Source organism: Carcharhinus amblyrhynchos, chromosome 22 (genome assembly GCF_965287045.1).
Source record: "Carcharhinus amblyrhynchos chromosome 22, sCarAmb.v2.hapA, whole genome shotgun sequence".
Taxonomy (NCBI): domain Eukaryota; kingdom Metazoa; phylum Chordata; class Chondrichthyes; order Carcharhiniformes; family Carcharhinidae; genus Carcharhinus; species Carcharhinus amblyrhynchos.
Window position 1 is genome coordinate 13785994 of NC_137345.1, and position 22820 is coordinate 13808813.

At 42.3% G+C, this 22820-nt stretch overlaps 1 protein-coding gene across 8 annotated transcripts in view; it reads right to left on the reverse strand.

Moving 5' to 3' along the window:
- Nucleotides 1–22820, reverse strand: part of LOC145356936 (plasma membrane calcium-transporting ATPase 1-like) — a 259985-nt gene that overhangs the window by 10239 nt on the left and 226926 nt on the right. For 5 of the 8 annotated variants that reach the window (XM_080209940.1, XM_080209943.1, XM_080209939.1 and 2 more), the window contains 4 exons: nt 17585–17796; nt 13876–13983; nt 12929–13111; nt 12126–12212 (listed from right to left, as the gene is read on the reverse strand). In XM_080209940.1, coding sequence (XP_080066066.1) covers nt 12126–12212; nt 12929–13111; nt 13876–13983; nt 17585–17796 — 590 coding nt within the window. The remainder of the gene's footprint in view (nt 1–12125; nt 12213–12928; nt 13112–13875; nt 13984–17584; nt 17797–22820) is intronic. The other 3 variants (XM_080209946.1, XM_080209945.1, XM_080209947.1) reach the window with 2 other exon arrangements.

Below are 22820 nucleotides of genomic sequence, written 5' to 3' on the forward strand. Positions count from 1 at the left end.
GACTGCGGCTGCAAAGTTGTCGGATCAAAGCAAATCTCAAAGATTGACTTCAGCTGGAGACACCATATTGTGGCAACCAGTGGCTTGGCCAATTGGCATCTGACACAACCCCACCACACCCCCCACCCTTTAGACACCTTCTTCTTCCGTACCTCATGTCAAACGAAGATAACAGAACTAGTCAGTCTAACAAATTCTGCAAACTAAGCACCATTAGAATGGTTGGGGGTGGGGGAATGGGGAGAAAGAGTTGGTGGGAGGGGGGAGTTGGGAATGGGGGGGGTGGGGGGAAGAGGGTGTGGGATTAGATACACATTCTGAGAAGAGGAGGAGATCAGATCAGTGACAAGTACATAGAATTGGATAAAGATTGATCATTAAGAGAGTCAGATAAAATAGGTGTTAGTGAGCAACAGAAAAACAGTGCAATCAGTAGCCTCAGCCCAAACCGGTCCATTTACTGGATTGTTCTTGGGGAGGATTTGTGCTATTGGAAAGATAGTTTGTGCATCTTTGCTTCCTGTGCTGCATTGAGTTGAAGAGTGAACTCCCCTGGGATTTAATGATTATTTATTACAGCATTGTCACAGTGCATAACTCAAACTCTAAGGTGACATTAGTACATCAGGAAGATGTGGAATTCTTTAAATCAGACTCACCACATTTTCCTACATTGTCCCCTTCCCTCCCCATCTGAAGGCATCAAATACATGCAATACAGAATTTAGCCCTTATCCTCCTGTTATGTGAGGAAAGTAAACACAATAACATAACCACATGTTTGAATTCATCAATCTTCATTTGTAGTATAAAAACTGAAATGGAATGGAACTAATCTCTAATGTTACTTCAGCAAGTCCTTGTTTGACATCAACTCATTCAAAAAAATTAGTGTAATGTCAATATATCAATTCAACTTCACCCATTTCATTTTAACATTGCCACAGACTCTCTTCTATGGCCTGTCTACTCTCAACATTTCCCACAGTTCTTGCGCTCTTGCCCCCCAGTCCGCCTTCCTCCTACTCCCGGCCTTGCCGACTCCCCCCACATCTTTGTCTCCAGGCCTCTGCTCTTACCCAAGTCCAAGGAGTCTGCTCTTCAGTGGCTCCCAACTCTTGAACTTTTACCACGTCCTGGGCTCCATCTAGAAGCTGGTCAGTGCTGGTGACTGCTAACTGCACCAACCAACTTCTGTCACTAGATGGGGACTGGTCTAACTAAAAGTGCCACGTACTGAGGTGGTAACACGTACTTGAATGTTTTAAAAAATAATTTGTATATTGTACTTGTTATCTTTAGTGATGCATTTTATACAGTAATTTACAGTGCTGTACATACAGTACAGTTTTTCAACTTTACATTGTTTTTAATCTGAGTAAGAAATGCCTGAAGCAACCCAACCCCGGCTTTAATAATGATTCACTTCAAAGTCATTTCACTTAAAGTCATGATTTTTAGGACTGCAACCACAACTTTAAGTGAAGGCTAACTGTACTGTACTTGAGGGCTGACTGCAGTTCAACTAATTCAAGCAGAAACAGCAGCTACGTTTCTTAAAAAAAACTTTCATGGAACGTGGGCATTGCTGACAAGGGCAGCATTTGTTGCTCTCCCTGATTGCACTTGACCCGAGTGGCTTGCTTGGCTCTTCTAGAGGGCAGTCAAGAGTCTACCACATTGCTATGGATCTGGAGTTACATGTAGGCCAGACCAGGTTAAGGATGGCAGATTTTCACTAGCTGCTCTGGTGGGATTTGAAGCTACATCCCCAAAGCTTTACTCTACTCCTACTTGTCCATTCATGTTTACTCCTCTTCATGTCAACTCTTCAATCTTTTTCTCAGTGTCTACATTTATTTTAGGAAATGTTACATTCAATTATGTTGAAGGTTATCCAGCTACTTTTCCAATGATTGCACCAATGCCTTTACATCAATAATTAAGCCTAATCTATAATCAATATAGCTTTCAACAACCGCTCAAGTGTTCTTATTGTTTACCTGCTTATAACGATAAAGCAATTACATAGGGTGGCGAGAGAGAGAGAATGAGAATTCTCTGGTGGGGAAATCCAGAATAAGGTTGCTTAGTTTTAAAACAGAAACAAACAGGCTACAAGGTAAGCAAGAAAGGAGGGACTGGGGAATCTGGCACATCCTACTCAGCCAATGATTGCTGCCTTTCAGAACAGCAACAATCAATGATTGCTGTTTTTCCAGCACGACAGCAATCATTGACCAAGTAGCCTGTTATCTGGGATGGTCTACATGCCCGATTGGCTGCGGTATCCAAAGCAGCCCATTCAGCACATAGACCACCCTGAGTGGCAGACGACTCAGCCAATGATTGCTGTTCTTCCCCCTACCACCCCCCTCAAGGGGGTTTGAAACCTTGTGTACCCCTGCTCCCAGACTCTGCTAAACACTGGCAGTAGCGCGCTTTGGACCGAGGTCTATGCTACAACAATCAAAGGATCAGATAAAGTTCTGCAATCCTGCCACATCCAGCTGTGAATGTAAGGGGACAATTAGACAACTGACATAAGGAAGTGGCTCCGTGAACATGCCCACTCTCAAGGGAGGGAGTACCCAGCACGTTAGTGAAAATGACATAGTTGAAGACAATGGATCAGCATTTATCAGATGAGGATAACTAGGGAAAAGGGGAGGGCCCATTAGAGACCAAGGGGGCAATCTGTGGATGGAGCCAGGGGACATTGGCAGAATGCTGAACGAATACTTCACATCCATCTTTACCCAAGAGAATGAGGACAATGGTATGGCATTCAAGGTGAGACCGAGGGTTCTTGAGCAAAAATACATGGGAAAGGACAAGATATTGGAGGTGCTGGAAATCTTAGAAGTGAATTAATCTCCAGGTCCAGATGAATTGTGCCCTAACTGCTCTGGGAGGTGAGGGAGGAGATTGTAGGGGCTCTCACCCAATTTTTCAATTTCTCTCTGGCCACAGGAGCATTGCCAGACAACCAGAGAACAGCTAATGTGGTTCTGCTATTTAAGAAGGGTTGTAGCGATAAACCAGGGAACTACAGACAAGTGAGTCTCACGTCAATGGTAAGGAAACTATTGGAGAAACGTCCAAAGGAGTGCACCTACCTCCACTTGGAGAAACAAAGCTTGGACAGGAATAGTCAACATGGCTTCATCAAAGGGAGGCCATCCTTAACAAGTTTGACTGAATTTTTTGAGGTGGTGACCAGGTGTGCAAACAAGGGTAGTGCAGTCGATATCGTTTATATGGATTGCAGCAAAGCCTTTGACGAGGTCCCACATGAGAGACTTAAAGGTGGTAAATAAACATGGGATTTGGGGTAATTTGATAAAGTGGATTCAAAATTGGTTCAGCTGTAGGAGACAGAGCGATGACAGATGGCTGCTTTAGTGCCTGGAAGAAGTCTCACAATACCAGGTTAGAGTCCACTGATGAAGGGACACTGTTTCCGAAAGCTTATGGGATTACTATCAAATAAACTGGTTGGACTCTAACCTGGTGTTGAGAGACTTCTTACTGTGTTTACCCCAGTCCAACGCCAGCATCTCTATCAACCAGTGTTCACAGGAATAAGTTTCTGGTCCCTTATTATTCATAATTTACATAAATGACATGAAATGACATGTGTGGGGTAGGATTAGTAAATTTGCAGATGACACAAAGATTGGATGGGTCGTTAACAGTGAGGTGGAATGTCTTGGGTTACAAGAAAATATAGACAAATAGTCAAATGCACAGATAAGTGGCACATGGAATTTAATTGAAAAGTGCAAGGTGATACACTTTGGAAGAAATAATTTGACAAGAAATTACTCTATGAATGGTAGGACACTAGGAAGTTCTGTGGATCAAAGGAACCTTAGCGTTTGTCCACAGATCTCTGAAGGCAGAAGCGTGATGAAAAAGGCATATTGGACACTTACCTTTATCAATCGAGGCACAGATTATAAAAACAGCGAAGTCATGTTGAGTTGCATAGAACTTTGAGAGACCACAGCCAAAGTACTGTGTGATGTTCTGGTTGCCACATTGCAGGAAGAATGTGATTACACTGAAGGGGGAGCAGAGGAGATTCACCAGGATGCTGCCTGGGATGGAACATTTAAGTAACAAAGAGAGATTGGATAGGTTTGGGTTGTTTCCGTTGGAGCAGAGAAGACTGAGGGGTGACCTGATCGAGGTGTACAAGATTATGAGGGACATGGACAGAGTGGATAGGGAGCAGCTGTTCCCCTTAGATGAAGGGTCAGTCACAAGGAGACATAGGCTCAAGGTGAGGGGCAAGAGGTTTAGGGTAGGTACATGGGCAAACTTTTTTTTACTCAGAGGGTGGTGATAGTCTGGAATGCACTGCCTGGAAGGGTGGTTGCCTCACATTCTTTAAAAAGTACTTTGATGAGCACTTGGCACATCATAACATTCAGGGCTATGGTCCAAATGCTGGCAGATGGGATTAGGTGGGAGTTCAAGTGTTTCTAATGTGTTGGTGCGGACTTGTTTGTCTAAAAGGGCCTCTTCCGCACTGTATGAATTTATATTATTAATTGGTAGTGGTATATGTAAATTTTTTTTATTCATTCGTGGGACATGGGCGACACTAACTAGTTAGCATTTATTGCCTATCCCTAGTTGCCCTCAGAGAGCAGTTGAGATTCAACCACATTGTTGTGGCTCTGGAGTCAAAGGTAAGACCAGGTATGGATGGCAGATTTCCTTCCCTAAAAGGGCATTAATGAACCAGATGGGTTTTTAATGACAAGCGACAATGGTTTCATGGTCATCAGCGGATTCTTAATTTCAGATACCTTTTATTGAAATCAAATTCTGCCATCTGTTGTGGCTGTTTTTGAACGAGTCCCCAGAACATTAGTTGATTTTTCTGGATTAATAGGCTAGTGATAATACCATTAGGCCATCGCCTCGCCTAAGGTCCAGTCTCACCGCCCTCCCCGAGTCTGAGTTATTGGTTCTAGTCCCACTTCATATAATGAAATATTTATCATTTTAAAAACCTACAGCCTTCAGCTGGAAGCATCAAGTACAGGATCCAATTTGGCTGCCTCTAGAGGTCCCCATCACTGATGCCAGTCTTTAGGCAGTTCCATGTGATATCAAGTTGTGGTTATGCTCACTGGATTCAAAGGCTTTGGGCCTTGACAACATCTCAGCTGTAGCACTGAAGATTTTTACTCCAATAATTTTTTTAAAAAACTTAAAACTCATTTTCTAGAATTACTGGAAATTAAAAGTTCCACATACCTGGATAGAAATCACTCTTCCATGGTTCATTTCTGTTTTTTTAAACTACTGAATGCATTCAGCATTGTTCCTTTAAATTATTTATTTACAACAAAGTTTGCTCATGAATATTAAGTGATACATTTGTGCTTACAAACAAAAAGTTAAGCAGAAAATAACCCTGACAATGATAAATGGCCTTAGCAGCAACGAGTAATAAAATTGATTTAAAAGCAGATTAAGCTGCAATCATGCATTCATAACAGGACATTCAACAGTCCGACTGTCTAAGAATTTAATGGATGGATTTGCAAAGCAGACATTTTATATCCTTTTTCACCATCCAACATGATGTGCAAATGGTTTCGGTTAAAGACTGCAGAAATCCTCAATGCTTATTCATAGCGATAGCCAATACAAAAACCATAATGGTCTAGAAATGCCTCAAGGCAAAAATCGATACTGCAGCAAAAACAAACTCTGATTTCTAGCAGGATCACTTTTCCCATGAAATCTTTGCCTCTGTTCAGAGCGCACACGGAAACCATACTTCATTTGGGCGGCACAGTGTGAGGCAGCAGCGCTGACCACTGTGCCGCCTTGCTGATCCTTTTCAGTGTTCCCTTTGTTAGCTAGTTAGCCAGGAAGGCAAGACCTGGGGGAGTTGGTGGGGGGCGGGGGGGGGAATCTTTTACAATGTGTTATGATGGGGCACAATTAAGACAACATGCATGCACCTGATAGGGTGGCATTGCAGCATGAAGGATGTATTTCTGGTTCTGCAGTGTGAAACGCAGTGAGAAGAAAGGAGGGGTGGTGGTAATGGTGGCAAACATTGCAGGGAAAGCAGCAAGAGTCCACGACTGAGCTTGGTGAGCAAGATTAACTAATTTTTCACCAGGCCACTAGATAGAGCACTTGCTGTGCAGGAGATCATCATCACCACAAGGGTGATCAGAATGCAGACTAAAGCCAATGATTATTTTGATGTGTATTGGAAATCTAGAGAGACTTAAATTCTGCAGTTGTTATGGATTAGACCAGAAATGGATTATCTCGATCTCAGTTACTGGGTCCCGGCTGTCAGCGCACTCAGGTCTTGGGTGTTGGAGCAGAAAGAGGGACAAAACTAGCAAAAAAAAAGCATTTAATTTTGAGTACATGTTTTATTGAGCTTGCAACCTGTTTGCTTCATGTTGTTGCTTCAATCTTAACATTTCCTTGATGTTAATGCAAAAATATTGCTGATAGTGGTAATTTGAACTAAAATCAGAAAATGCTGGAATTACTCAGCAGATCACAGCACAGTGGTTAGCACTGCTGCCTCACAGCACCAGGGACCCAGGGTTCAATTCTAGCTTCAGGTCACCGTCTGTGTGAGTTTGCAGGTTCTGCTCGTGTCTGTGTGGGTCTCCTCCGGGTGTTCTGCTTTCTCCCACATTCCAAAGAAGTGCAGGTTAGGTGTACTAGCCAGGCTAAAAATTGTCCCTCAAGTGTCAGGGGGACTAGTAGGTTAAGTATGTGGGGTTATGGGGAGTGGGCCCAGGTAAGATAGTTATCAGTGCAGGCTAGCTGGGCCAAATGGCCTCCTTCTACATTGTAGGGGTTCTATGATTTTTATAAAGGAAGTCAATTTACATTTTCAATAAGATCAATGCAGCATTGTTTAATCTCTCGGCTCTATACTCCTCTACATGAGCCGAATGATCTTCCTCTGCACTGTAAGGATTCTGTGATTCTATGGCTAGTCGGTGATATTTAGAGACATTTGCCCAGCCTGCACTCAAGTCACTGGGGCTTATCTTTGAAGTAGCAACTGTGGTCAACACAAGTAATCCGGGCACATTTAACTTATGCTCTAGTTCCCTGTAGCAGAGTCAAGTAATTATCCACATTACCTGGACTAGACCGCTCAAGTTGCAACAGTCTCTAGAGTTGTGATGCACTGATCAAAATAATTATTGTTGGCTTTAGTCTGCATTCCGATCACCCCCATTCCCTGTGGTGGTAATGCTCTCCTGCACTGCAAGTGCTCTATCTAGTGGCCTGGTAAAGAATTAGTTAATCTTGCTCACCAAGCTCAGTTTTTGTGGTTGTTGTGGACTCTTGCTGTTTTCTCTGCAATCTTTGCCACCATTGACCCCTGTTTTCTTCTCGGTGTTTCACACTGCTGAACTGGAAATGATATCCTTCACACTGCAATGCTACCTTGTTAACAGGTACATGCATGTTGCCTTAATTATGCCCCATCATAGCACCGGCTCAGGTGTTTTGTGCATCGTAAAAGCCCCTCTCCAGGTCTTGCCTTCATAGTCTCTACAGCTCAGTCACTGGCTGGGTACGTTTGTGAACTACAGTAAAAGATGCAATAACGTAGCTCTATAAAGCTCGATATCAGCACGACAGGATAGTGGTAAGCGCTGCTGCCTCACAGCTCCAGGGACCCTAATTCAATTTCAGCTTTGGGTGACTGCTTGCATGGAGTCTGCATGGGTTTCTTCCAGGTGCTCTGGTTTTCTCCCCCTGTCCAAAGACATGCGTGCGGGCTACATTGATTAGCCATGTCCAATTGCCCCTTAGTGTCTGGGGAATTAGCAAGATAAACATGTGGAGTTACGGGGTGGGATCATCAGTGCACGCTCAATGGTCGAATGGCCTTCTTCTGCATTGTAGGGATTCTATGAAATGTTAATAAATTAAATCCCACATATTTATTGCGCATTTCATTGTACGTAGAGTGTGTTAGTTTCTACTTTTCAATTCACACTGATGCCAGTAACTGATGTCCTTTTTCTCTGCATGAGTTTATTGAACTTATTTTAACGTTGGATGCAGTCTCCCACCCTGCACTCGAATGGAAAACCATCAACATATTGTTCGACCCAAGCCACTGTTGAATCAAAACTTTTTGATGATTGCCCTTGTCTTTCAGGTAAGCTTCCAGTATGTAATGACATCCTACATAGCTAAACCCAATGTGACAAAATAGAAATTCTTCCTGCATCACATTCTTTCTAATGTTTAAACTACTGTGCTCAAATCTTCCAGAAAAAAATCCAAGTAGTTTATATTCTCCTTAAAATTTTGCAATAGATGCCCTGAGACACATCTAAACTGTCTGGGAGGCAGTCCAATACAAGGTAGAATCCTGTGGTAAGTCACCCCACAAGTCTTAATGCAGGAGCAACATATCAAGACTGAAAATTATATAGTCTTGCCCAATACATTACAGCTTCCTCCAATTTACTCAAACACTTAAAAGAAAAAGGCTCACGTGAAGTTGAGTGAAGGCATTCCCATTGGCGCAGTGATAGATGACATGGTATTAAGAGCTCCTTCAGTAGGTTATAAAATGGCAATACTACTGAATTGGCAAGCAATGACATTACTTGACCAGAACCAAACTGCACAAACTGTCAATGTTCCACACTTGCCATTCCATTTCAAAGCAGCAGTTTACAAGCTCAAAACTTACCTGTGCTCGTAGCTCAGAAGCAGAAATGGGCAGCTACATGTACAACTTTTAGAAAAAATAAAAACATCTTTGACATGCCTTGCTGCTATTAACTTAAGATACAAAAACATTATGGCTTTAAATTCCTTACAACATCACTGTTCCCAAGGCAATGAAGCAATGCTGAAAGCTCAATGGCAAGACAACAAAAGGAAGTAAAAAAGGATGCCGTCTTCACATCGCAATCAGTAAACAGTAAATAACATACTTTTCACAAGCACCATCTTCTGCTGCAAAAGAAAGATGTGTTTACCTGGAAAGAGTCTGGCTTCCAGTAATTAACTGTCACACATTACAAATAAATATTCTTCCCAGAAATGGTGGTAGCATTTTAGAATCACTTTTTCAGGGAAATTGGACATTACTTTCCTCCCCTTTTTAAGGCTGAATGATAATAGCAGCACAATGGTAAATTCAATAAATGGTTTTTTTGGTTCAGCACACACACACAGCAGCCTGGACATTGCGATCAATAAACTGCAGTGGTTTCTGCAGTGCAGCCAACTGCACATGTACCTTCAGAAAAAGGTACTTTACGGTGCTAAAGCTCACAATTACCAACTAAATAAACTTGAGCAACTGGTTTTTAATAACTTTAATGCACACACCGCCACACACACAGCCTATACTCTAGATCTAAAGACGACAGGAGTTTTGGACCATTTCACAAACAATACAAAAATACTTAAATCATGTCTGATGGCCTTAACTACTGAATCCAATTTTCACAGGGGATTTTCACAGTAACTACATTGCAGCGTTAACATTTATTTACAAGTCGGGTTACATTAAACAATTTGTAACTTTTTACAGTTTGAGAGTACAGCATGAGTGTACAGCACTGAATGGTGCTCACTACCTTACTGCTAAGGATGCCCAGAGATGAAAACAAGTTTGACTTGTCAAACTGATTCACAACTTCTGCATTGTGCATTTGTACCTTGGATCTCAGGCACTTTGTTGGGGGGGGGGAAAAAAAGCCTCAAAAAACTCTTGGGCTTACACTCGAACATTTACACTGCGAACTAAAGCCAGATTAATAGACAATAAAACTCGTCTATCAGAGGTGCAAAGAATATTTGAAATTCAGCAGTGGAATCACACTCTCATTGTGCATGTACAGGCTTTCACCATTGAGCCACTACAAGGATGTCAGAATACAATAAGGCAAGTCGCATATTGCGCAATATTTCCTTCAACAAAATTGGAATTGCAAAATTCAATTACTGCGAGAACAATAAAGGGCAGAAGAGAGATTTTTGTCGCCTGGAAGAAATGTTTAATTATCTTGACAATTCAATATGATATGATGGCATAGTAGCATTGGTCCAATCCAACCTCGATTTGCCTGGCCCTTTGTACAGTAAAACAGGATTAGTGCTACACATAACCAGATACAGCTGCAAGCTACAAGAAAACATGCGCCTATGAAAGGATTCAGTTACCAGCTGTTAAGATGTTGTATTGTGACATCCCTGCGTTTAAGGAAATGCCCAGTACTGACATCACTGCCCCTGTCCCAAATCCAAATATAAACTTTCTGATGCGTTGATTTCAAAAGGGGCACTAAGCAGAACAGCAAAATGAGCTCAAGGTTATCAAGTCAACCCTTAAAAGCAGTGTCAAATGTCATTTGGTGCATTAATTGAGCGACACTGCCACAATATAGGGTGACCATTAAAGTGCTCCGGTTTTTATTGAAGCTTCTAATCTCTGGGTGAAATTATAGATTAATTTAAACACTCATTTTAACCCTATAACATTGGCAAAATGTCTCTCAGCTGGGATCGTGCAATAGGCTTTGGGAACTGAGGGAAATGGCAATTTAGGGGGTAGAGCAGAAAAGTGCGGTTGAGATAGATGATCAGTTCTGATCTTACTGAATAAGGGAGCAAGCTCGAGAAACTGCATGACTTGTCCCTGCTCCTATTCCTTACCTTCCCAGTCCAGAGGGCTAAAATTAAATTGGCTTCAGGCAAAGATGGATTGTGGAAGGCTCACTGCCCACAGCTTCTAAATAGCAGTACAGGCCAATCTTGCTAACCTGTGAGAAAGCAGCAGATGTGACTGAAGTACTATCTGGGTGGCACGGTGGCAGTGTTTAGCACTGCTGCCTCATAGCGCCAGAGACCCAGGTTTGACTCCCAGCTTGGGTCACTGTCTGATCAGAGCCTGCATATTCTCCCTGTGTCTGCGTAGGTTTCCTCCAGCTTCCTTCCACAGTCCAAAGGACGTGCTGGTTAGGTGCACTGGCCATGCTAAATTCTCCCTCAGTATACCTGAGCAGGTGGAGTGTGGCAACTAGGAGATTTTCACAGTAACTTCATTGCAGTGTTAACGTAAGCCTGCTTGTGACACTAATAAATGCATTTTTTAAAACTACTTAAGAAGAACTTTCCCTTTCAAATAGAAAGTCATCACCCCCAAAGTGATGGGCGGCACAGTGGTCAGCACTGCTGCCTCACAGCGCCAGGGACCCAGGTTCAATTCCAGTCTAGGGTGACTGTGTGTGTGTGGAATTTGCACATTCTCCATGTCTGTGTGGGTTTCCTCCGGGTGCTGCAATTTCCTCCCACAGTCCAAAGATGTGCTGGATGAATGGCCATGCTAAATTGCCCTTAAGTGGGAATTAGCAGGGTAAATATATGGGGTTATGGGGATGGGCCTGGGTGGAATTATTCTCAGTGCAGGCTCGATGGGCAGAATGGCCTCTTTCTGCACTGCAGGAATTTTCTAATGCGCTGAAATCATAAAACTGTATCTGAACAAGGGGAATTTGTTGTTACATAATAAGACATCAGGATCGCTGCTTAGCAGGCACTTGATGTCAAAACTTTTAAACTCTAAGCAGGATTTAGATGTCCTTCAAAACTTTTATCAATCTGGAAAAAGAAACGTACGTTAATGTATTTGCATTGTTTTAGATGAATGCACTGGTTATTTAGCGCATACTCAATCTATCCAGGAAATCGGAAGAAAAAACATTCAATGTTGGTCCGACAGATTTTTAAATTATACAATAATCGTTGCACCCCTACTTCATTTATATAATAACTTTTAAAATAACATCTTTTGAGTATTTATCTGAAAAACTCCATTCCTGTGAGAAAAAGAAAAACGTTTAGATGCAGCAACCTTTGAAATAAAAATAACAAAATAGGCTGAAATGAGAGAACATTCAGGAAACTAAAACGGGAAAAGAAGGATAGTAATAAGTTAAGTGCATGGACGGAGATGATATTAATTTCATGCAGTTTTTAAGAAACCGGCACTCACGCCCCACAGTAGTAGCAGAAGTAGTAGGAGTAGTATTGCCAGTAGAAAGCACTACATGTGTTGGGGTAGAAAGATTTTTTACATCGTGGTGCTGGCTGACTATGGAAGGCTGCCGCCTCAGCGCTCCCTGCAAGGAAGGTCCACCCTGGAATGTGTTCACAACGCCCATCTGCAAAGAATCAGAGAGTAAGACAGCTTTGCTCCACATCGAAAAGGTTGAAAGAGCGAGGATGCGGGTGTGAGAGCACGCGAGCAGGCAAAGGTGGTTAGAAAGAGAGAGATAGATAGACAGTGAGAGAACAGAACTGGGTTGGGGGAGGGGAGGGGGAAGATTGGGGCTGAAAGGGGAAGACTTGAGAACAAAAGGGAAATGAGGAGGTAAAGAGAGGAGGTGAATGGAGAAAGTGGGTGGAGAGACGAGGAAAATAAAGCGAAAAAAACAGCGAAAATAACTGAAAAGAAGTAGAGTCCCAGTTATACTGGACAAGATCAAGCACCCCACAACAAGAATAAAACAGTATAAAAGGAAAAAAAAAGGCACTATGAAAATGTGTAACAGCCATTTGAAGAGAGGGCAGAGAGACAGAAGAATAGGATTCCTGAAGCAGAGATCATTTTTTGGCCAGTTAAACAAGAATTTGAATACAGATTGGTTCTAAGCACTGATATAACTTTGGATGGACATTACCTGGAGGAGGGACAGTTTATAAATATACTATTTTATTTGAAAACAAAAAAAAACAGTTCACCGAAAGACACTGGTAACAATAGTGGGAACTGGCAGCTTTTTTTTGAGGGGGGGGAAACGTTGTCTAGTTTCATTTTGAACAACGGCTTCCAGTCAGTGATCCTTTGCTGTGGTGGGCTATGAGTTTGTCAGCATACCTGAGTCTGGATTCTATTCAGACCTCTGAACCAGAGGATCTGCCCCCGGCGAAGTTCCATCTCGGCGTGGTCAATCTCGTCATTATCCTCCATCAACTCTCCCTCGGGGATGTCATCCTTCGTTGTGCCATGGCCAGCTTCCTTCAGGAACTTGAGGCGGCTCGTCGGAATCGTGGAGATTACCTGAAGAAAATACGTTGACTTGCTTTAATTTGCACAATTCCAATTTTGAACATTGTGGAGCAGAATGAAGGAAGAGTGTGAATGTTCAAGGTCATAAAACAGTGGATAATCATTGAATCCCTACAGCGCAGGAGGCAGCTATTTGGCCCATCGAATCTGCACCGACAACAAACCAGGCCCTACCCCTGTAACCCCACATATTTACCCTGCTAATCTCCCTAACACTGAAGGGCAATTTTATCACGGCCAATCAACCCAACCTGCACATCTTTGGTCTGTGGAAGGAAACCGGAGCACCTGGAGGAAACTCACGCAGACATGGGGAGAACGTGCAAACTCCACACAGACAGTGACCCAAGGCCGAAATGGAACCCGGGTCCCTGGTACTACGAGGCAGCACTGCTAGCCACTGTGCCAACGTGCCACCCCCAGAACTGGATAAACTGAAGCCATTGTGATAGTTTGAAAAAATCTTATTCATTCCTGTTAAGAGCTTTGGGACATTTTTATCATATTAAAGGCTGCGTGTTGATGCTATCAAGAAGGCAAAAACCTTCTCAGGTCATCTTGTCATTCGAGTTAAGCTGGCATAACACTGTCCCTCTTGGGTGATTAAAAAAAAACCTCATCAAGAATATGACTTAACAATCAAAGCAGTAGAAAGGCACATCTGCAATATTTGCTGGACTTGGTTTCGATTAGGTTGGCCACATTTTGAAACTGCTAACCATGTGGGTCAGTGGCAGACAAATACTGTAGCTTACCTGTCCCCAAAGAAGCTCTCCAACCCCAATGAAAATGCACCACAGCCACTGATCAAGAGTTAGCCCCGAGCAGCTAAACGGTTTCCCTCCAAACTCCACAATAACAATCTGTAGCGAAAAGAAACCAATAAGCATTAATTATATAACTCGCATCAAATCACAGCCTCACATCTTAAAGTATTAATTTTCAAGACAGCATTCATTTTCAAAATACAGGAACCTAAAATCTGGTGTATGAGTTTCACTTTTACATAGCTGGCTAAACTAATATTTCTACACACAAGGGAATTTTGGGAACTTGAGACAGGCGCTTACATTGATTTGCTACTTACAAATAATTTAAAAAACTACCAGTAGTTTTTTTTTAAATTCATTTGTGGGACATGGATGTTACTGACTGGCCACCATTTATTGCCCATCCCTATCTGCCCTTGATCAGAGGGCGGTTGAGAGTCAACCATATTGCTGTGGCTCTGGAGTCACACGTCAGCCAGACCAGGTAAGAACAGCAGATTTCCTTCACTAAAAAGGGCACTAGTGATTCAGGTGCGTTTTCCCGACAATTGACAATGGTGTAATGGATCATCAGTAGGTTCTTAATTCCAGATTTTAAAAAAAAACAAGTTCCAATTCCACCATCTGCTGCGGCAAGATTTGAACCTGGGTCCCCAGAACATTAGCCAAGTTTCTGGGTTAATACTCCAGTGATAATACCACTAGGCCATCGCTTCGCCTCTAATGGATAAGCTGGCAAAAAGCTTGATGAGACCAAATTTTATACTGACATGTTTTAGTTAACGTTTATTTTTCAGCGTCACATTAACACTGCAATGAAGTTAGTGAAAAGCCCGAGGTGCCACACTCTGGCACCGGTTCAGTACATGGAGGGAGAATTTAGCATGGCCTAAATATTGGATTTAAATCTCAAAATTCATCAGCACGTTCTTCTGCAACTCTACATCAAACTTGATATTTCAGTTCCATAGCAAATTCCTTACCATCACTCTTAAGTCAGAGTTTGATTAAATAAGCACGTGAGCAATGATTTGTCAGATGGCACCAGGATATTGATATTTTCCTAAATCACCCCAAAAGCATGAGAACTAAACTACATGTTTCGCCACGTTTGTTGGCCACAATAATTTCACCTTTTGCTGCTCTGGTTAGAGGTATAAATGGTGCAGGAACTCCACACCTGTGCAATGTCATCAGTTCTCTTAGTTTTATAATGATGCAAAATGGCATTAGATACACATGATTGTAGTAAGGAGGGTGTAACCTGGGGAAATTACTGAGGACATTAGTGTCCGAGCGTGTTGAAGCCCCTTTAGTTTTGAATTTGATCTAATGGCAGTCAAATTCCAGATTGTGAAAGCCATCCACACAATTGAAGTGAGATTCTGCTGCAAAGGTCTGCAGTTGTACAAATTTCTCACAACTGAAGTTTACATTACATGGGTAAATGTGCAGAACCAAGTTGCTGCAGGAGGATTTGCCATTAATAGGCATGCGCTGGGAATCAGGATGCATTTTTTTTTGCCCCTACTCAAACGAATGGATGGAAAAGGACGTCTGAATTTCTGATGTGCATTCCCTGCAGGCGAGGTGCCCACTGTAAATTCATGTTTTGAAAATTATCCATCACAAAATTACCCTTCAAGGCCAAGAGCACAGTAACACACTGTTTAGCACCGCTACCTCAGTGCCTGGGATCCAGGTTCGATTCCCAGCTTTTTTGAAGGGGGGGGTGGGGGGGATGGAGTTATTTGTGTGCGCGGAGTCTACATGTTCTCCCCATGGTTACATGGATTTCCTCCAGGTGCTCTGTTTTCTTCCCACAGTCTGATTAGGTGCATTGGCCATGCTAAATTCTCCCTCAGTGTACCTGAAGAGGCCCAGAGTGTGGCAACTGGGAGATTTTCCACAGTAACTTCATTGCAATGTTACTGTAAGCCTATTTGTGACACTAATAAATAAACTTTTATAGAAGATGGGAGTGACTTTCTTTCCAAAAGTTCACTCTCTGTTTCTGGCAAGTATCAACCAGCTTGAAGACTGACAATACTTACATTGGTAATTCAAAATAACAAATGATTAATTTGATGTTCAGACCCTGTCACGCTTTTCAGAAGTTGTTTATGGGAAACTTAGATTTAATGAACAACGAACAAGCTCTGATGTCTGCCAAATGCTTAAGGTAAACAGGAAGAGATTAAAATGAGGCCCGATTAAAAGGCCAATACTTGTAAAAGTCTGCTGTTATACATAAGAACGTACCCCACTCTCAATACAAAATTATAGTCAATAATCTCAGTTTCTACTTATTGTAAAGTGAGCAAAACTTCACTGGGCAGAAGAGCATCAAATTTATCACTACGTACATATCTGCCTGTTGCCACGGGCACAAAATGTGCTCCCTAATGCAAACCATGTGCACCGCATTCTCTGCCATATTGCAGTGGGCACAACAACTTGCATTTGCTATTGAAAAATGTAACAATTATATTGCTACAGAGAGAACACATACAGTTTAATGAAATACTCCATGGGTGGGGTTTTCCAGCAGTGCTCTCCCCAAAACCGGAAAATCCTGCCCAAGGTCAACAGACCTCCCCATGACCGCCCCTTGTCCGCTCCAATTCCTGTGGCGGGAATGGAAAAATTTGCCCCCATGCCTTCAACAAACTGACCAAACAAGTCCTTTACATTTAGTTTTAGATTTGCCACGTAGAATTGAGCGATACCATCTCTAACCCCAAGAATAATTTGCTCAAAAATGGGTGTTAGACGAGAAGCCAAAACCTCTCAACCAGTCAGAGGGAAAGCAACTCATGCTGCACTAAGCATTGTGCGACAATGTACCTTCAGACAGAATGGCGTGTGATCTATACTTTGTACTTTGGCATGAGATTTAAATTTTTTTTTCATGAGATGAAGTTATTATTTGTTGCCCATTCCCAACTGCCCTAGATCTGAATGCCATGCTTGCCTACTTTACAGGGCAGTTAAGGGCTGTGTATCGGGAGTCACATGTATGTCAGATCAAGCAAGGATGGCAGATTTCTTTCCCTATGGGTCATAATGAATCAGATGGGTTTTTACAACAATGATAGTTCCATGGTTACCATTACTAGGTAAAGTATGGATACAGTAGACAGGAAGGAACTTTTCCCCTTGAGGAGGGGGCATAGATTTAAGGTAAAGGGTAGTAGGTTTAGCGTGGATGTGACAAAAATCATTTTCACTCGAAGGGTGGTGGAAGTCTGGAACTCCCTGCCTGAGAAGGTGGTGAAAGCAGAGACTCTCATGACATTTAAGATGCATTTAGAAGTGCACTTGTGTCACACTCTGGCAGCTGTTCAGGTACACTGAGGGAGAATTTAGCATGGCCAATGCATGTTAACAGCATGTGGGAGGAAACCAGAGCACCCAGAGGAAACCCAAGTAGACACAGGGAGAATTCTTACAGTGACCTAAGCCGGGAATAGAACTAGGCTCCCTGGCACAATTGAGGCAGCAGTGTTAACCACTGTGCCACCCCTAAGACAGCAAATTAATCAGAGGGTGGAAGCAGGTTGGCACTGCTTGTATTATTTCACCTGATTAAGCACCCACTCACACCCCAATGAATGGGTTTGCAAGGGAGCTAAAAATTAAACCCCCCCATTAAGAAAGAAAAACAAATAAACAACTAGAAAAACAGCCCTACCTGAATGAGGAAAGTGCCCACAATAATACTGCAAAAGATGGGATTCCGGAAAATTGCTTCAAACACGTTCCGTTCCCCGTGAATTTTGCGAGCATTGATCTCATTGAAAAGCTGCATCATGACGAAGGTGTTGAACACAATGGTGTAATGTTCCGAGGCAGGAGCATGGAGTGGAGCATTCCTCCCGCTGTCAATGTCAAAAAACTTCTCACCTGGAAAGAATGCTTGCTGATTAACAACTTGCAATGTCAGTCCTACGTTCAAAACCCTGGCAATTTAAATGATCAGTAACACTTTTCATTGAAGTGCACATACTTTTCCCTTAAAAAGGCATGGGTAGTTTTCTCCTTTCAAGTTGAGCACTAAAATCTTGTTGCATGGAGTCCAGTCTCCATGGGCTTTCTTTAGTTTGAACTTTCCTTGGTCAGAAACGAGTTCACTTAACATGACCAGGCCCCCTTAAACAGTTCAGAGTTGTGAAAACCAGTTTTATCAAAGACTAGAAAGAATTTATTTAAGCAGCAGTGTCAGTTAACCAAAATTTGCACCCAATAATCAAGTGAAATTCCAAACCATTTCCACTTCAATGCAAACAAGAGTACCTCAAGTAAAACTAGATTCATTAACAGAACAAAAGGCAATTAAAAAAACTTTTTAACCCTCATTTTGTTTAATAAAATTGATTACTTTATTGAATAAAAAGCAAGCATACGATAGAATCATAGAATTCCTACACTGCAAAAGGAGGCCATTCAGCCCATTGAGTTTGCACCAACATCAATTCCACCCAGGCCCTCTCCCTGTAACCCCACGTATTTACCCTGCTGGTCCCTCTGACTCTAAGGGTCAATTTATCATGCCAAATCAATCAAATCTGCATATCTTTGGAGTGTGGCAGGAAACCTGAAGGAAATCTACACAGACATGGGGAGAACGTGCAAACTCACACAGACAGTGACCCAAGGCCAGAATCAAACCCGGGTCCTGGCACTGTGAGCCACTGTACTGCTGTGCTGTCAAACACAAGGATGAAAAACTTTTCATCCTCATGTTGTTCAAGTGTATCAAGTTTGTTTCATTATTTTACAACTTTTTGATTTTGATTCTGGCCTTAGTTTTAACGTTGCAGTTCTGCTTTTGGGATATGGTTATTAATACTGACTATTCCTAATTAATCGCCCAGCTGATGCAAAGCTGGCAAGTCCAGCAAACGCCGCAACAATCTTTCTATAAGGTTTATATGTCTAATTGTGGTTGATGGAGAGATTTCTATCAGTGGTAATACTAAGAACACTAATAAAAGAGTTCCTTGCATTAAAAACATTAATTTGCAGTACATCATGCCCAGCCTTGGCCATTACAACTATTTTTTAAGCTTATTCATAACCTGCAGTAATCAAATTCAAAACAGTGGCAATTTAATGATCAGTAACACTTTTCATTGAAGTGCACATACTTTTCCCTTAAACTGATATGGGTAGTTTTCTTCTTTCAAGTTGACCACTAAAATCTTGTTGCAATTAGGTGACACCAACTCGATTTGAGCTCAGTGACCTCCCAATGCCACTTCAGATTAACTGTTGGAAACGAAAATTCAAGTGAGGCTGGCTAGCCTTATCACATCCTGTCCTTCCAGTTAAACTTCTGACCAGGAGTTTTTAAATAGCTGACTGTCCTTGACCTCTTCAACCTTTGGAAAAAAAAAGGTTTAAAAGCTAACCAATTAACTTGGCTTTGTGACATACTGATAGAGAAAATCATTGTAGAGATCACATGGTGACAACTGGCCATGAGAAATACAGCAATGATGCAGTGCCAACACGTGGTTCCAGGGCTGTAAACAGCACCAACACTAGGGCATTTTTCTCAACACGGGACCAGAAGAAGAAATTAACTTCAGGCGAGTACAATTACTCAATCCTGGTAAAGGTTCCTCAGGAAGTACAAATTAATTTGTGGTCTGGGAAAAGGGGAGAAAAACAGAGGGAAGTCAGTCAGCAAACACAAACTGGAAAAATGCAAAAGTCTGTTTCTAAAAGTACACACTGATCACATTTTGGATTGCTGGTCAAGTTCTCCTCAGCAGCCATCACAGATTCCCTCATTGATGTTTATAAGGCCCTGTCAGATCCCACTTGGAGTACCATACGCAGTTCTGGTCACCTCACTACAAGAAGGATGTGGAAGCTTTTGAAAGGGTGCAGAGGAGATTTACAAGGATGTTGCCTGGATTGGGTGGCATGCCTTATGAGGATAGGTTGAGGGAGCTAGGTCTTTTCTCCCTGGAGAGACGAAGGATGAGAGGTGACCTGATAGAGGTTTATAAGATGTTGAGAGGTATAGATAGCCTCTGAGAATCCATCCTATTTCCCAGGGCTGAAATGGTCGCTACGAGAGGACACAGGTTTAAGGTGCTGGGGAGTAGGTACAGGGGAGATGTCAGGGGTAAGTTTTTCACTCAGAAGGTGGTGAGTGAGTGGAATCAGCTGCTGTCGGTGGTGGTGGAAGCGAACTCACTGGGGTCTTTTAAGAGACTTCTGGATGAGTACATGGGATTTAACGGGATTGAGGCTTATAGATAGGCCTGGTAGGTAGAGATATGATCGGCGCAACTTGTGGGCCGAAGGGCCTGTTTTTAAACATAGTGTTCTATGTTTAAAACCTGAGCAAATTATAGAGTCATAGAGGTTTGCAGGATGGGAAAAGGCCCCTTGGCCCAAATTGCCCATGCTGCCCTTTCTAAAAAAAATTGATCAAGTCCTCTTAAGACAGATGAGGAGAAATTGCTTCACCCAGAGAGCCTGTGGAATTTGCTACCACAGAAAGCAGTCGAGGACGTAACATTGCATGTTTTCAACATGGAGTCAGATATAGGGTGAAGGGGATTAAAGGATATGTGTGAAGACAGGATCAGGCTATTGAGTTGGATGATCAACCATGATAATAATGAATGGCGGAGCAGGCTGGTCAGGCTGAATGGCCTACCCTGCTCGTATTTTCTACATCCCCAACACTTCAGTATGGATGAACAAAGCTAGTGCCTTCAGCTCACTCCATAAACTATATACAGTGGCCACTGATTCTACCACTCAACACTCACTATTTCTGTTTAAACCAGACTCTTCATAACCATGGAGCCCTTGCTGACCCTCTGATCGGACAAGCTCTCAGCCATGAAATAAAAAATGACATCCATCTTTGCTAATATTGGGCTTCTGCTGGCAAAAGTTTCATCCATCTCGGTCAGCTCCAGATTCAACTATTCCCTTGTCCTCCCAACCAGTCTCCCACGCTCAAATCTTCATCAATTTAAGCTAACCCAAAATTCTGCTGGCCTGATCTTAACTCATACCAAATTGCTCTCATTCATTACTGCTGCTCTTACTGACATACAGACTTCCACTCTCCCCAACCCTCAAACCACTACCAGTCTGGAAGTGTTCCGAAAATTCAATATTCCACCAAATCTTGCACAATTCACGCTGCCTTTGCCCCACTGCTGGCAGCCATGTCTTCAGTTTTCTAGGTCCCAACAGCTGCAATTACCTCCTTAAATCTTTCATCTCATGGCTCAATATAAAACTCTACATAGGAACAAGAGGCCATTCTACTCTCAAGTCTATGCTGTCATTTTGTTTTATTCATTCGTGGGACATGGACATTACTTAGTGGCCAGCAATTATAGCCCATCCCTAGTTGCCCTTGTTCAGAGGTTTGTTGTGAGTCAACCACATTGCTGTGGCTCTGGAATCACATGTAGGCCTGGCCAGGTAAGGTGGGTGGTTTCTTTCACTAAAGGACATCAGTGAACCAGATGGGTTTTTCTGACAATCTACCATGGTTTCATGGTCATCAGTAGATTCTTAATTCCAGGCATTTTTTTTTATTGAATTCAAATTCTATCATCTGCCATGGCAGGATTGGAATCCAGGTCTCCAGAACATTAGCTGAATTTCTGGATTAATAGTCTCGTGATGATACCATTAGTCCACTGCCTCCCCTAATTAGATCATGACTGACTGCTTCCTTAACTTTGATATCCCTTGTCACACAACAAAAGTCCATCATTCATTATCTTGAACAAATGTAACTGACGAGTATGCATAACCTTTTGGCATAGGCCACCATCATACCATAAAGAAAATACTTCATTATTTCATTTCTAAATGATTTGGCTCTGTTTTGAAGAGCACGAGCCAAGATTTTGCAACCAGTCTTCATAATTGATCCCTTTTCTAAACTTCAGCTTGATTCTAGTGAACATTCAGTGCACCTATCCCAAAGGCCAAGGTATCTTTTCAGGGACTCAAGACCCAGAAATCGAGTGCAGCATGCCAAGTGGATTATGATATATATTTTTTATTCATTCATGGGACATGGACGTCACTGGCTGGCTAGCATTTATAGACCATTTCAGAAGGCAGTTGCGAGTTAACCACATTGCTGTGGCTCTGGAGTCACATGTAAGCCAGAGCAGGTAAGGGCGACAGATTTCCTTCCCTAAAGGGACATTAGTGAACCAAATGGGTTTTTCCAACAATCAACATTGGTTTCATGGCCCTCAGTAGATTCTTAATTCCAGATTTTTAAAAATCGAATTCAAATTCCACCATCTGCCGTGGTGGGATTTGAACCCAGGTCCCCAGGACATGAGCTATATTTCTGGATTAATAGACTAGTGATAATACCACTAGGCTTTTGCCTCCCCACTTATGTATATATGGATGAAGCCTAGTCAGTTTGACTTGGTTTCCATTCCTATTACTATACTTGACCGGAAAGGTTAAAATGTTCACGATAGAATCCGTATCAGTGCTGACACTGGCCACAAGTCTACTATTCTACCCACCAGAATTGCTTTTGTTTTGCATTGTAACTGCACATTATACTTGTCTCATTCTGCAATTGCTATTTTAATTTACTTTCAAGGCTGGAACGACATTGGTTGATTTGGTTTACGTTTGAGCAATGGCAGTGGTCTCAACAATTGTGGAATGTGACCTTTGTTAATGTTCACAGAGTTGACATAAATATATACACAGTACTGCATTAAGTTTGACCTGGCTGCCTGCACTGGGAACAATTCCTATTTAATAGTTTATTTATTTATTCCTTTATAGGAAGTTTTGCTGTTTATTACCCATCCCCATTTCCCTCAAGTTGCTGGTGAGCTACCTTCTTGATCCACTGCAGTCCTAATTGGTATAGGTGAACCCACAGTGCTGATGGGGAGGGA